This window comes from Barbus barbus (assembly GCF_936440315.1).
Source record: "Barbus barbus genome assembly, chromosome: 4".
Classification (NCBI taxonomy): domain Eukaryota; kingdom Metazoa; phylum Chordata; class Actinopteri; order Cypriniformes; family Cyprinidae; genus Barbus; species Barbus barbus.
The window spans coordinates 29867605-29882804 of NC_136732.1; the positions used below are offsets into that span (position 1 = coordinate 29867605).

The window sequence follows — 15200 nt, forward strand, 5'->3', positions numbered from 1 at the left end:
TTTACATCGAGAGGGAGGGGAGAGAGAGAGAGAGAGAGAGAGAGAGAGAGAGAGAGAGAGAGAGACTGGGGTTGTCTGTGGATAGGTGTAACGTTTGCTCGCTCGGTGCCGTCGTTACATGTGTGAGAAAGAGGGAAGGGGGGAGGCTGACAACTGGGCACCCAAAAGCGCTGCGCTCCGATGGGGTCGACGGGGATGAAATGATGATGTCTAGCGTTTACTCTCGACGATGACAACGGTGAGCGGTGCATATTTCAGCATCGCATGCATTTTCTTATATATGCATGTTTGTGTGTGTGATAGGCTGTCGCCCAGCTGTGGAGATGAGGAGGGGGATGATGATGGAGGACTTGGGAGGTGGGGGCGAGGCGAAAGGATGGGAGGAAGAGCATCAAATAGCGACATTTGAAGACATGACACGATGCGTTCTTCATTAGCCTTGTTAAAATGTAACCATTTCATTTCGACGGCATGTCCAGCCGCGTATCTGCAGAAGAGAGACGGCACATAGGCTATATCATGGGGGAGCGAGGCGAGCGGCGGAGGAATACGTCAGCACATAGCCTACATCCAGCCCAATTTACACTGAGCGTCGTTTGGTGCTTGCTTTTTATTCTTTTCATCAAGCCGTTCGCGTTAGTACGGAATAAACAAGCCTTTAAACGACACCCGTCTCTTCCTTCTTCCTGCGTTTAGACAGCGTCCACGGACACACACACACACACACACACAAAAAGCGCTGCCAGGCTACATGATCGTTACACACCATGAATTTCATTTCCGTATATCATGCGCATCCATTAGCCTCTTGACTAATAGGCTTTACAGAGCCTGTTTGGAGAAGAGAATACACCGTAGGGGCGAATAAAAGCGGTGGTTGTGGTGTTAGGAAACGGCTGCTGTCTGTGTTGAAGGGAATTTGAAATAGGTGTGTGTCGGAGAAAGAGAGAGAGGGAGGGAGGTAGAGAGACGGATGGACAGAGAGACAAAACAAATAGAACTGGGTGTCGATTTGAATGTTTTGCATGACAGTCGCGGAAACGAGGCTGATGCGTTGAGTTTATTCGCCTGGACGTCGTTTACATTCAAGACAGGGAGTATTTAGCAGGATTTGTGGCCTGTGCGAGGAATCACTGCTCTATTGATTCCTCCAAATTCCTCTGTGTCGACATTCACTGGAACAGGACGCTCTTTCATGCTATTCCCAGATTTCTGAGGGGGAAACCCGATGGTTACAATGTTACTTTTAGTTTGATGCTCCCCAATGTGTCTGTCACCATCTAGTGCTGACTCCTGTGTCGAAGAACCGAGTGATTTCGCTCCTAAGTCCATGTCTCTCACTCAATGCTTTTACATGCACAGGAATAGGATTGATTGGCATACACATTGATTGGCATAACCAGATTAATCCAGTGTTTTGGTTTCTGGAAATCTGAATTAGATAGCACATGCTTGTATTCAGATTTGTGAGTCATATTCGGAATATCGACTCTAACTGAAAGTTCTTTTTTTTTTATCTATGTCCAAGCAGAGGTAATTCGTGATACTAGATATAAACAACTCGAAAATTCAGAATAATTCAAGACTTTCTAATGAAGATTACCTTTACTTTCTAATGAAGATTTGATCAAATTAAAAGAATCATCATGGCCTGTATTTTTAAGAGTCTTATGACCTACATTTGGCAAATCATAGTTTGTGTGTTGGGATATGAACGATATTTCATGAGTTGATTAAATTATTGTTCAAAATTTTTTCATGTAGTGTCTTTTATCACAGTATGTTTTAAAGCTTTACATGATAGCTGACAGTAACTCAACAGCACAGATGATTCCCAATTTATCTATCCCAGTGCTACCTGATAACTTGTATTACAACATTGAATGCATTAAAGGTCTGCATTGAAAGCATGTTTTATTAGTAATTGCAAAAGTAAGATATCATAACAGTTGTCTTTCACCTCTTGCTGTCTGAAGCCTTTTTGGTTTTGTTTATTGTATTTTTTTCTCTCTATATACTGTCTTGTCTTTCCCTTTTTTGTGGCGGTATCCCCATAGTTTATCAATAAAAGCACTATTAAAATCTACTGTGAAACTTACTGTTTTGAAATGGTTTACTCAGAGACTGTGAATTCACAGGATTTGATGTATAATGCTTTATTTCTTCATGTCTTGCCCAGCTTTGACCATTTGTGCTAATATCACTCTCCTTTATTTCCCTCTTCAGCTCTCCTTTACTTGAAGTTCGAACCCATTGGGTAGAAGACTCTCCTCCATGCCCACCCTTCCTTTTACCCAATCCAGTCCCTGCGACCCAGCGACTTTCCCCTCCTACTTTCTCCTACCACTTTTGTCCCACCTGAGACCACGTCCTGCTGCTCCACCCAAACACACCCAAGCCAAGGATTTTGAACAGCACATACTAAGAGCCAATCAGGAGCCTTGAAGCCATTCAGGAAATAACAACACAACTTATGAATCTACCTGAGCACTGAGGAAAAAAATAAAAAAGAAAGCTGTGGATAATAAACTCATTGTCAAGAAAACAACTCAGATAAACTGGCAGTACGTGTCCACCCTTGAAGAAGAGCACAGCAATTAGGAGATTCCACCAAGAAAGCTTGAATTGAGGGTGAATTCAAACAGACACTAACTGAGGGACAAGATATAGAGGAAAAGAAAGAGAGAACAACTGCACGCATAATATAACATTTCTGCAATATTCATATTCCCACACACATTATAGACTGTTAAGGCACACGTTCTTTCCACAGACCACATGCTACACCATCCTAGACACCCGCATATGAATGACAAGTTGTTTATCTCTTTACCGTAGGCTCTCAGGCACCCAAGCACCATCAGATTCGCGGCCCCACACTGTGATTCTCGCAAGATCCTCTTTGCAAACTTGTAGGGCCAAGACATACACACACCCGCCCTTAAACTCGTGCACCTGTTCACGGCCTCAAGATGATGTGTGAGGTGATGCCCACCATCTCGGAGGACGGGCGGGGTGGTAGTGGAGGAGGCCCGTCCTCTCCTGCCGGAGGTGGTGGGGGTATGGGGGGCGGTGCAGGGGGCATGGGTGGTGGCTATGGGGGCCGGGAGGCCCGCGGTGGAGACGAGGGCGGGAGCACTGGAAATCTGGAGTCTCTGATGGTGAACATGCTGACGGAGAGAGAGCGGCTGCTAGAGAGTCTCAGAGAGACCCAGGAGAGTCTCGGCACGGCACAGCTACGTCTGCGAGAGCTGGGTCACGAGAAGGACTCGCTACAGAGACAACTCTCCATCGCACTGCCTCAGGTACGCATTAGGGGTCCTGTACGTGTGTTTAAAGCAATATTCGCAGGAGATTCATAATGTGAATATTTGTAATTATGTTGATATATTGTGCACCTTAATTTAAAATCATATAAATATCATCTTCATATGGAGTAACATGTTTTAGGGGAATACTTGGGGTTCAGTCCAAGTTGCATGTATGCTCAAATGACAGCATTTGTGGTTGATTACTACAAGAAATAATTTCCACTTATTTTCTTTAAAAAAACAAAACAAGCAAAAACTTGGGTTATAGTGAGGCACTTATAATGGAAGCAAAATGGGCCAATCTGGATACAGTAAAATACTATTTTTTTATATATATAAAAAAAGAGAAAGAAAAACACAAGAAATGAATAATGTGTTAACATGATTTTAGTGTGAAAAGGTCACTTACCAACCTTTTCTGTGTAAAATTATGTTTTAACAGAAGAATTTATGTAAGTGCTTTTGCAAAATTTAGCTTCACATTTCTGCTTTTAATCCTCAAAATTGGCCCTATTGTCTTCCATTGTAAGTTTTTTTTACTGTAAAGGTGCAATCACATTAGCAAATTATCAAAATTTAGTGGGCAAAAAGGGTACATTGTCTGTTGTCAGTAGCCTAGCTATGTATAAAGCACAGTTCACACAGAAGTCACTTTCTAATCAAGCAGCTTTCTGTTTGGTCAGTACAGCGAATGCATGTGACCAACCTAAAAAAATTTTGCATTTTGCATTAATATTTTTTTGCCCTTGTGCAAATATCATGTGGATTCTTATTAAAATTACACTTTTTTTTTTTTCTTTAAATAAGCATTGAAACAGTTTTTGGTGATAACATTATAACACAAATGTTGTCATTTTATCTTAAAGGGGGAATTTACTGCTGGAAAGATGGCTTTTAATAAAACTTGGCTGTCCATGCAGTAAAAATGCGAAAAAGTTCAGTATGTGATACATGACTAAAGAAAACAGAGAAAAATGGCTGTGACGTTTTCGTTTAAGAAGTTCAACACCCATAATGCACTTTTGATTTTGATCTGTGATCTGACTGTCTGTGGGCAGGAATATGAAAATGTGGAAGTTCAATCTGTAGTTTTAACATAAACTCTGGAGCTGTCAAAGGTCTTGAGGTCCTGGAGGTTATGGAGCTGACTTTTGCTGAACAATCACGATAATCAAATAAACACTGATATCGGGTGCAGGTAACACGGAGAAAGAGTACACATTGTTAATTTATATTTACAACATTTTAACAATACAAAGCTGGTTGAAAATCTGTTAAACCTAGAATATTCCCTTAAGAATTTCTTGGACTGAAACTGAAAGTTTGCTTGGAAAAACAGGTAATTGAGATGAACCGTGTCTGAGGATGAGCTGCCAGTGACGTATAAGTGACAAATGAAAAGAATTTTAAAGAGGCAGAACTCAGCTTGTCTTGTTAGTATCATGTCCTTTGTTTGCACTGGGCAGTCTGTATGTATATTTGTCTGATTTAGCTAACATTTAGGCCAATCTTAATCTTCCAGACTTGCTATGGGCTTTTCTGCTCCTTTTTGCATCAGGTCTTGAACTGTTTTGTCTCCTCTGATCTAATTTAAGATGTTCCACATATCTTTTTGAGATTATCTGCTTATCTATGATTCTGTGACCTGTTTTACAAGTCAGTACGCTACATTTTTGATTGGTGAAGAGTATAATCTTTTGAACGGTCCTGGATGTTTCATTGGTAGATTTTATTAAATAATGAATTTGCATCCTTTAATAATGTCATTGCAGCTTAAGGTGAGGTTATGAGCTTGGCCGATACTAGGGATGCACAATATTAATAATAATAATATATATATATATAGTTCTGAAAGACATAAGAACACTGCAACATTTGGAGAGCGACAACAACCACTTCGATTTGTAGTAAAGTGAAAGTTATGTTGTGTGTGTGTTAAAAATAAGCAGTCACTTCTAATATCCCAAACTCTCTGGACCACAATGTTCCTAGTGGAGAGAAAAAAAGATGCTCTTTGCATAATGTGTGGATTTCATTAAAATTCAGTTGTAATTACCTGAATTTTCAGGTGGTACATTTGTACATTTGCAGTGAGATCCGAGTGTTCCTGTGTAATTGTAACATTTCAGTGTAACATTACTCCTTTTCCATAAAAGCACATTGTACAGAAGAGAGACAATAGGACACTGCTTGAGTCAGTGTTGAACTTAACTGAATTGTGAAAAGTCTTGTTTTGTCCTGTTTTACCGAAAATATAAATATTATAAACTTGTATTTCTTACCCTTTAGTAAACATTTTATTTCCTTTTCACTGTAGATTGAACAAAATATCCAAATTATTTTGTTATCTTTTTGCTAGAAATAAGAAAAAAACTGTTATAATGGTGTAAGAGAGTAATTTAACATATATTCCTTGAAAACAATATCATCTGCAGATTTTCATCTCAAGTAAATGTATCTAGATGTTTAGATATTTTTAAAGGTAAATAAGACAAAATACCAATTAACAAAAAAATGTTTGTGAAGTCTAAAGGACATATACTTATAACAATGAATTTGTGAATCAAAACCTGTCACAATTCCGAGGCGACCCACAAATGTGTGACAATTTGCAAAAACTTTGAACAATTTATCAAAGCACTTGCATATTTATGAATCGTGTTTTGTTGATGTGAATTAGGTTACACATTTATGCTTCTGTATTCATTTTTATACATTTCGAACATCATATTTGTATACCAATTAAAGATCAATGTCTGTATCACTGGAAACATTTTGGGACAGACTGCCACTAACCTGTGGCTTGAAATAACAGGGATCAGAGAGACCCATTTTCTGGGAGAATGACTGGGGCATATCTAAGGGGCATAGCAACACAGAGAGAGGGAGAATCAATATCTCTCTCTCTCTCTTTCACACACACACACAAACATATGCAAACACTCTCTGAAATAAGCAGACACATATTCAGAGCAGTGATACATTAAGCAGGGTTCAGTCGATGCATCCCATCAGCGTTGGGTGTATGAGAGAAAAACGAATCGAGAAAGAGACAAAAGCTGGAAAAGAGGACGTGAAGCCATTGTTGAGGTTCTTTGTGTCAGTGGAGCCGTAGCAGGAGCTTGAATGAGAGAGAGAAATAAGGCAGGACATTATCACGCAATTGTGTTTGGCATACTTGTGCCAAACATAATTCTAGTCCAATCTCAGCAAGGTACATTTCCAGAATGCCAAAGTCCTATGGGCCCACTGAGTTACCATCTGTGTACCACTATACCACTCCTAAGCTTAGCCCCCCCACTCCTCCTTCTCCTCCTTTCCTCTCCTCCTCCTTGCTCCAGCTTCTTTCCCCTATTTTTGCTTGTTGGCAGAAAGTGAGGCAGTTACATATAGACAGGATGGAGACGTAACCCACCAAACGCATTCATCACGAAGGAAAGGAAACATGATTGGCCGATTAGAGCTCTGAAAGTACATGCAACGTGATTGGTCGAGAATTGTGCTTCGCTTGTTAAAGGCCTTTTGATTGGGCTTTGGTTTACATTGCGGAGGGAATGTGATTGCTTAGTAAGATTGGCTCGGATTCAAATCTCCTTTTGTTTTGAGTCACTGACTTGATTGATTCAGGATTTGGTTCACTTTTAGGTTAAGTTATTAGTTTTTCTTTACATCAACTCGCAAACATATTCAGAATTATCTAATAAAATGCCAACATCTGCTGTGCGTTTAAGTAAACGGACACACAAAGTACATAAGCACACATGCAATATGGCGAATCTGTCTGCGTATAAGACAGGGAAGGTGTGTGGTGTGTGATCCTTGAGGAAGGCGTCCGATCACATATATGCGGCTGGAAAAAGATGGTGTGGCTTTAGGCTCACAGTGGCAGCCGTGTGAGGCCATATGTCATCTTACACAACATGGTGCTGTGAAGACCTTACACCCGAGAGTTGCTCATCGGAGTGTTCAAAATGTGGACTTTGTCATCTGTTCACACAGAAGCAATAAATGTAACAAACTCTGATTCAGTCTCACACGCTCACGAACACGGGTTGGTTGTACGATACCAACATTTGGGCATTTACTATACTAGCCTCTGTTCCCTCAGTAACAAGTCACTGGCCTCAGATTAGTGATGAAATGATGCTGGGCTGTCGATAAATAAAATAATTAATAATATCAGCAATTTGCAGAATCTCATGTTTTTTTTTAAATCACTGCATTAACATAATCATAATAAATGCCTACTGTTCTTGGGCATCCTGTCTGGATTTGGTTTATACCAGGGGTAGGCGACATCGGTTCTGGAGTGCCGATGTCCTGCAGAGTTTAGCTCCAACCCTTAAAAAACCCTCACCTGCCTGTAGCCTCAGTAATTCTGAAGACCTTGATTAGCTTGTTCAGGTGTTTGATTAGGGTTGGTGCTAAACTCTGCAGGACAGCGGCACTCCAGGACCAACGTTGCCTACCCCCTGGTTTATACTAATAAATTAGATTTATTATTTAAAAATATTTAAGAAATTTTATTTAAACCAGTGGTAATCAACCTTTTTGACCCCGAGGTCCCCATGTTCTAGATATATCCTCTAGTATTTCAGCTGGAATGATGAGAATGCTGCTTGTTTTCAAACATTTTGATGTGTTTAATTATTAAACATTATTCATTTTGTGATTCTATAAGACTGAAAATTCTGATTCTGTATGTTTCAGTAAAAAAGTGATAGTTATTGAGGGGAAAAAAGAAACATAATTTCAACAAATGATTTTAAAAATCTCACACGTTATTCCATGATATGTTCATATCTCACTGTCCAAACTGTTGAAGTGTGCTGAATAGCAGCACGTTGTCCTCTTGGTCAGGTAACAAAATGACCAAATGATGGTATAGTACCACAGTACCTTTTTCTTTTCAATTGTACTTTTTTTATTGTACTTTTTTATTACTGTATACTGTGCAACCCTCACACAGACACACATTTACTGTTATCCTCACCTGGTGTTAAGTTGGTGTCATCAAAAGTTTTTTGTAATTGCAGTAGATTTTCTGAACATGTTCTGCCCTTCTGTTATTCTTATGGTTTCATTGTTGTGTGGTTAAAGGGATAGTTCACCCAAAAAAGAAAATTGTGTCATTAATTACTCACCCTCATGACGTTCCAAACCTGTAACACCTTCATTCATCTTCGTCAGACCACAAATGAAGATATTTTCGATGAAATCCGAGAGCTTTCTGATCCTGCATAGACAGCAATGCAACTGACACGTTCAATGCCAAGAAAGGAAGTAAAGACAAGAAATTATATATATATATATATATATATATATATGTCTTAGCTTAATTTCATCAACAAAATTTGTAATAGTCTTAGTTAACAATAACAGCCCTGTGTAATACAGTGATTATTTCATCTTCAAAGCAGCTAAACTTCTTGTATCAGCCTGCAAACACAACTTTTCAGACAGACTGATAATAAACCATGTGGGCTGTTACACCTAGTGAAATGATGTGAAGTCAGCCAATCAGATTAGAGCTTGCCAGATTGAGAAAGTGTGTGTTTCAGTTGTGTATATGCACTGTGTCTCAGACGGTCAGTGAGTCTGTGGGTGGTTCGTAGGCAGGCTGTCTGAAGCCTAGACTACACTGTGGACACATGTATGTGGTGTATGTGTTTATTTCAGTGTTATGTGTGTGTGTGGTTTGAGTGATCCGTAAATATATTACAGGCTGACCACTGCACTGGATACACACTCATTGGTTTATTTGTGTTGATTGTTAGGAGTCTGTAAAGATCAGAACAAAGCTGATTTTCTGTTTGTGTGTGTGAGCAGGAGTTTGCGGTGTTGACCAAAGAGCTGAATGTATGTCGGGAGCAGCTGCTGGAGAGAGAAGAGGAGATTGCTGAGCTCAAGGCGGAGAGGAACAATACACGGGTCAGTAACTCCATAACCATAATCTGTGCGTGTGAAACAGACATCACATCCTCTTTATATCCCCTGCTTGTGTTTGTGGTTTTGTGTTTAGTGTGTTTGTTTTAAATTAAATGTTTTGGTTGGGGTGTGATATCCCACTCTTACCATATCCATTACCATATACTGTATATAGACTACTTTTCACAAGGGCTTTATTTCAGTAACTAGAGTCAGAAGTACAGTGACATAAATGGATGTTTTCTGTAGCTAGTTACTAGCCCTTAAATGCATCAAATTGAAATTTTAATTTACTTTGTTTCATTACAATTTACCTTTATATTACTATTGTGGTAGCAAAGTCAAATTTGTCCAGTGAACTGACTATTTTTCCTTGAAATAATGGTGGAAATATTCAGTTTTTGTAGCCTCTTTAAAGTTTGAGACTTTTTTTAAATAATAATAATATAATAAGACTTTCCTAACCAGTGTTGGGGAAAGTTACTTTTAAAAGTAATGCATTACAATACTGCATTACTCCCTAAAAAAGTAACTAATTACGTTACTTAGTTACTTTTTATGGAAAGAAATGTTAGTTTTTAAATCTGGGCAGTTAGTTGCTTGTTTGTTTTTAATATAAAAAAGTTCCTCTTTTACAAATGTAAAAGCCCTTTCACACCAAAAGTGAAACGAGTACACCTCAGGCTGAAGGAAATGTAAATTCACGTCTGTACAGTAGAGGGCGCAGCTCAAACAAATTGCATGAAGAATACGACGCAGGAGAATAAAGTTCAGCACTATTCAGCAATAACAAAAATGAAGCACATTTTCCTTAGTATGGTTGAATTGGATCATCAAAGGTCAGTAGCAAAGACACTGGTTAATAAAATGGGATTAAATACATAAATGATATTTGTCTTATTTAACAAATTTAATTATTGCAGGTTTGTATATGTTTTTACTCATTTTGAGGAGCACTGAATTCGTTTTTTTCTGCAGGTTAGATGAGTAAATACATGTTCATATTTAGTCCAGAACAGTAACATCATGTTCACACAGCAAACGCACCGCCTCTGCACTTACGCGCGATTTCTCTCAAAATGGCAACACAAGAGCTGTCAGTCAAGACATGGGAAACAAAGTAACTGGAGTTACTTATTTGAAAAAGGAACTCTGATATTTCCTTCTAAATTAAAAAGTAATGTGTTACTTTACTAGGTAATCTGATTATGTAACTTGCGTTACTTGTAATGCATTACCCCCAACACTGCTCCTAAGACTGTTCTCTGGGAGTCAGTCCTACTCTGGGAAATGTTCACTAGAGTAAAAAAGGGTAATAACTAGCTCCTGTCTCCCGATTTAAATTCTTACCTTCTCTGTTTCTTTCCTGTGCCGTCTAGCTCCTGCTGGAGCATCTGGAGTGTCTGGTGTCCCGTCACGAGCGCTCTCTGAGGATGACTGTTGTGAAGAGGCAGGCTCAGTCTCCTGCTGGAGTCTCCAGTGAGGTGGAGGTGCTCAAGGCCCTCAAGTCCCTGTTCGAACACCATAAAGCCCTGGACGAAAAGGTCAGCAGCCCTTCCCTACTCTCTCCTGTCTTACATTATGTCAGCATGATGATAAATCTAAATATCTGAAGTTTTCCGAACACAGCTGTTTTTTGATTTCTGTTTCCATTGTGTTGTGCTGGTTAGTCCTGCTCATAATGAAAACAGTGGCCTAAAGCTCCAAAAATGACCAAAAGCATCATAGAAGTATCACAAAAGTAGCCCATATGACTCATGCACTGTATTTAAAGTCTTCTAAAGCTATACAAGAGCTTTGTGTGAAAGGAAATCACAAAATCTAAGCCATTATTTCTCTGATGCAAAAGTAGTTTCATTTGGTCCCTTCAAGACCTGAAAAACATAACCTATTAATTCGGTTTTAAGGTACAGCTATCAATAAAGCAGAAAACCTTCTCATATTGCACTTTATGAGTACATTAGGAAGTTTTTAAAGCTGATATCAGTGTTTAAACAGTCAGACATCTACAGAATTACTTCGTCTCTTCATAGAGGTGAGAATGTTTTTGGACAGGTTCTCCCTGTTGATTCATTGTCTATTGTTCTTCTCTCCCTCAGGTGCGTGAGAGATTGCGTGTGGCTTTAGAGAGAGTTGCCGTTCTAGAAGTAGAGCTGGAATCATCCACAAATGAGGTGAACATACTTTTGCGATATATTTTGTACCTCCTTTTCTCTCTGTATGTGGCACGCTGGCCTTGCATGCTTAGATTTGTTCGCTATACTTAGGTTCTGTCTTTACGGGATCAGATTAAAAGGAGAGAGCGGGGTTTGGACAATGGAAAAGAGGTGAGTCAGAACTATTCGGATATTGTTTTGAATCTTTTGAATCTTTTTTTTCTCATGTTCCTCTGTTTTTCACACAGCGGCTCCCAAATGGCCCCTCCTCCATCTTGGATGATGGCGAGATTGACAGACAGAGAGAGGGAGAGATAGAGAGACAGAGAGCAGAGCTTTCACAGTTAAAAGAAAGACTGGCGCTCATGTGCAGACAGGTGAGTGTTGCACTATAGAGCGGGCATTTTAAGGAATCCTAGGCACATTCTCAACGAGGCAAGTTGATTCAAAAGGAAATTCTATTGCCAAATTCTAGCCAAAGAGGGAATGCAGACCCATAATGCAGGGGTGCTTTACCTTCCCCAACATACCGGTCTGGAAGTTTCTAGGAATACTGAAAACTCTTGATTTTCCGGTTCAGGTGTGTTTAATTTGGGTTGGGGCTCAACTCTGCAGGAATGTGAATGCGCTGAATAATGTAGTGAAAAATAAATTCAAGATGGCAAAGAAAGTTGTATTTCCTTAAATGCCACACGCACACACACACACACACACACATACATACATATATATATATTCAGAAATATTACTAAAATAATAGTTATTTTAAAACAACTCTCTCCCACCATTCCTTACTTCGTACTCTCATCCAGCGTCTATGAATTCGTCGTGGGGGCATGAATGAAATGTTGTCGAATGAAAGGGCAGAGGAGGCCTGTTCCTTGAGAATTTGTATCCGCCGTTGCCATATTGCATGACAAATAATTAACTACACTTGAAGCTTTCGTAAAATTAAAAATGAAACACCCAGAACTGTATATGGTACCATAACGACATGTTTATGTCGTGGGGACATAAATTGATCTATGTTCTATAACATGTAAAACGGGAACATGAAAGGAATATTCTAAAGTCAACTCATGTAAACACCTTAATCATAATATTGTCTTATTCAGAATAAGGCAAATAATTAGATTACTGATGTCCATGTAAACGTACTCATTGTAATATGCTAAATTGGTGCTCAAGAAACTATCACTATCAGTGTTAATAACAGTTGCTTTTTAATATTTTTGTGTTAACACATTATTTTAAGGACCAGTTCTCACTATTAACTCGATGCTTATTAGCATGCAAATTTCTTGCATACTTGCCTCTCATTAGTACTTATAAAATGCTATAAGTTATTAAGTACTGAAAATTAATGCCTTATTCTGCATGACTATATTTTAGATACGTAATCGTACTCTATACCTGAACTTAAAAACTACTTTACTAACTATAAATAAGCAGCAAATTAGCAGTTTAATTAAAGGGACAGCTCATCCAAAAAGGAAAATTCCGTCATTAATTACCAGTCCTCGTGTCGTTCCAAACCTGTAAAACATTCGTTCATCTTCAGAACACAAATTAAGATATTTTTGATGAAATCCAAGAGCTTTCTGACCCTGCATAGACAGAAATGCAACTGAAACATTCCCAGGCCCGGAAATTATGTTTTATTAACAAGGTTCAGGAGCTGATCAACTTAATTAGCATGATATGTATACACACAGCCAACTCACCGCTGTCCTACGGCAGTTTTCCGGCATCCCTCCTCCACCCCAACGCCTCACTCTTAAACTATTCTCATCCCATACTAGGGATGAGGGGGGGGGGGGGGGGGGGGGGTTCTCTGGGTTCGGGCTCTATCCCGAGCTCGAAGCCCTCCTTCAAGACAGCACGCCAAATATGCTTACTATTTGCTAAATCTGAATATATGTAAGTGCGAACTCGTGAAACGTAGTAAGGGTATTGTTAAAACAAAACAAAACAAAAATCACGAGTAATAAATGACAGAATTTTCATTTGTGAGGTTTCATGATGGTTAGGATACTTCCTTAGAAGTAAGTTGGGTTATGAAATATGTGTGTGGTGCATGTTCACAGATACAGGAAGGAAATACGGGACAGACGGGGTGGGAGAAGACCTACAGTATGACACACTCAAAGCTACTGACACATTTTGGATGATTTGGTTCCAGTTAGCCTGGCATTCATATGGTTGCCATAGAGATACAGAATGAGAGGAGATGCTGAGTGAAAGACTGTCACATTCTGCTGCCCTCTGGTGGATGTATGCAGCATCCCCAATTGCAAAACAAACCAGCTACTGGAACGCATCCAAGTTTCATTGGCTCGGTTTTGTGTTTGCATGCGTTCGTGCGCACATGTTAACGTCTGTGACTTGTCTCCCATGTGCAGGTTGGAGAGATCGAGGAGCAGCTCACTACCGCCAGGAGGGAATTAGCTAAATCTGAGGAAGCCAATCAGAAGCTTCAGAGGGACGTGAAAGAGGTGGGTCAGAGGTTAAGTTCTCATCGAGAGTGCTTCAAAACAAAATCAAGAGTCCTATGTCACGCAACCATGGTTTTGCTGTCATCCCACCTCCCTTCCCATTTAGAAGGGTTTCCTGCCTCGATGCAGTGATTAATTGCTGGTAAAGTGCTCTAGTTGTTGATGGGTGTGCCTGTCAGCCAGAGGGAGATCAATCAAACTGCCAACAAAGTAATCAGCTGTCTATCTGACATTCCTCATGGAAGAAGTCTAATTTTCTGTATAATAGAAGCATGCTGTATTCTCCTGCGGTAACACAAAGACTTGCCAACTTGGCAGCGGTGCCCGTTTCATGTCACCGACTCGCTACTTATGGAATTTTCCGGAATTGCCGGTAGCTACCGTGCTGGCTTGGCGTCCTATTTATGTTGGATGCCTTGAGCAGATTTTTGCTTATAATCTGCTTCCACTGTCATAAAGTACAGTCTCGATAATGGCGAGTGAAGGGTTTTTTTCCTCATTTCCCAAGACGCATTGCCTTTCGTTCTTTTCGCTACGCTCGTCTTCCATCGCCTCGTCTTCGTCCCTCACAGCAATTATGTAATATTCGAAACAGCTCTTTTGATTTCGCAATAACTGTTTATAGTCAGCTCCATTTGAAGTAAACAGTTACGGTGCTGTCTAGACAGACGCCCAACTATAATAATGTTACCGAATGGTCTGATTGTGATCGTTTAGTGTGCATTTGTGCCTCTGCAATCAGTTAACCATATGCTGTTGTCTATTGTTCTTTTTGACGTTTTCTCTCTTTTATCTCCCATTTTTCCACCCCCTCAACCTCAGGCACTGTGTCAAAGAGAGGACATGGAGGAAAGAATTACCACCTTAGAGCGCAGGTAAACTAGACCAGATCTCACAGCTGTTTTGTCGTATGGTATGACCGCACTTTGGAATGACACAGATAGAGTCGCAGTTTTGATTTCTCAAGCGCCCTGCAGATCTTCACCTTGTGTGTTTTTGTCTGTAGGTACCTCAGTGCCCAGAGGGAGGCAACCTCTCTCCATGACATCAAAGACAAGCTGGAGAACGAGCTTGCCAGCAAAGAGTCTTTATACAGACAGGTACAAAAGAAAAATCATGTACAGACACACATGAAAGGTGTAACTATTGAAGGAACATTTAACAGCGTGTTCATCAAAAGGAGTCTCTGGTGGTTATTCTCAGGGTATGGCACCTGAAGATTTTGTTTTGTTTGTGTTTCAAGACTTTTCTTTCTTTTCAATGAATTTTCAAGAAATCCTTCATATTTTAACACCTCAAAGTATCAGGGC

The 15200-nt window shown here is 39.7% G+C and overlaps 1 protein-coding gene across 1 annotated transcript in view; it reads left to right on the plus strand.

Moving 5' to 3' along the window:
- Window positions 1-2972: 2972 nt before the first annotated feature.
- LOC306869129 (liprin-alpha-3-like) overlaps window positions 2973-15200 on the plus strand; it is a gene marked incomplete at its 5' end in the record, with an annotated part of 38540 nt that continues 26312 nt past the window's right edge. The window contains 9 exons of the mRNA XM_079415745.1: window positions 2973-3305; window positions 9141-9242; window positions 10619-10783; window positions 11339-11413; window positions 11507-11566; window positions 11644-11772; window positions 13798-13890; window positions 14713-14765; window positions 14897-14990. Of these exons, the coding sequence (XP_079271871.1) occupies window positions 2973-3305; window positions 9141-9242; window positions 10619-10783; window positions 11339-11413; window positions 11507-11566; window positions 11644-11772; window positions 13798-13890; window positions 14713-14765; window positions 14897-14990 (1104 nt within the window). The remainder of the gene's footprint in view (window positions 3306-9140; window positions 9243-10618; window positions 10784-11338; window positions 11414-11506; window positions 11567-11643; window positions 11773-13797; window positions 13891-14712; window positions 14766-14896; window positions 14991-15200) is intronic.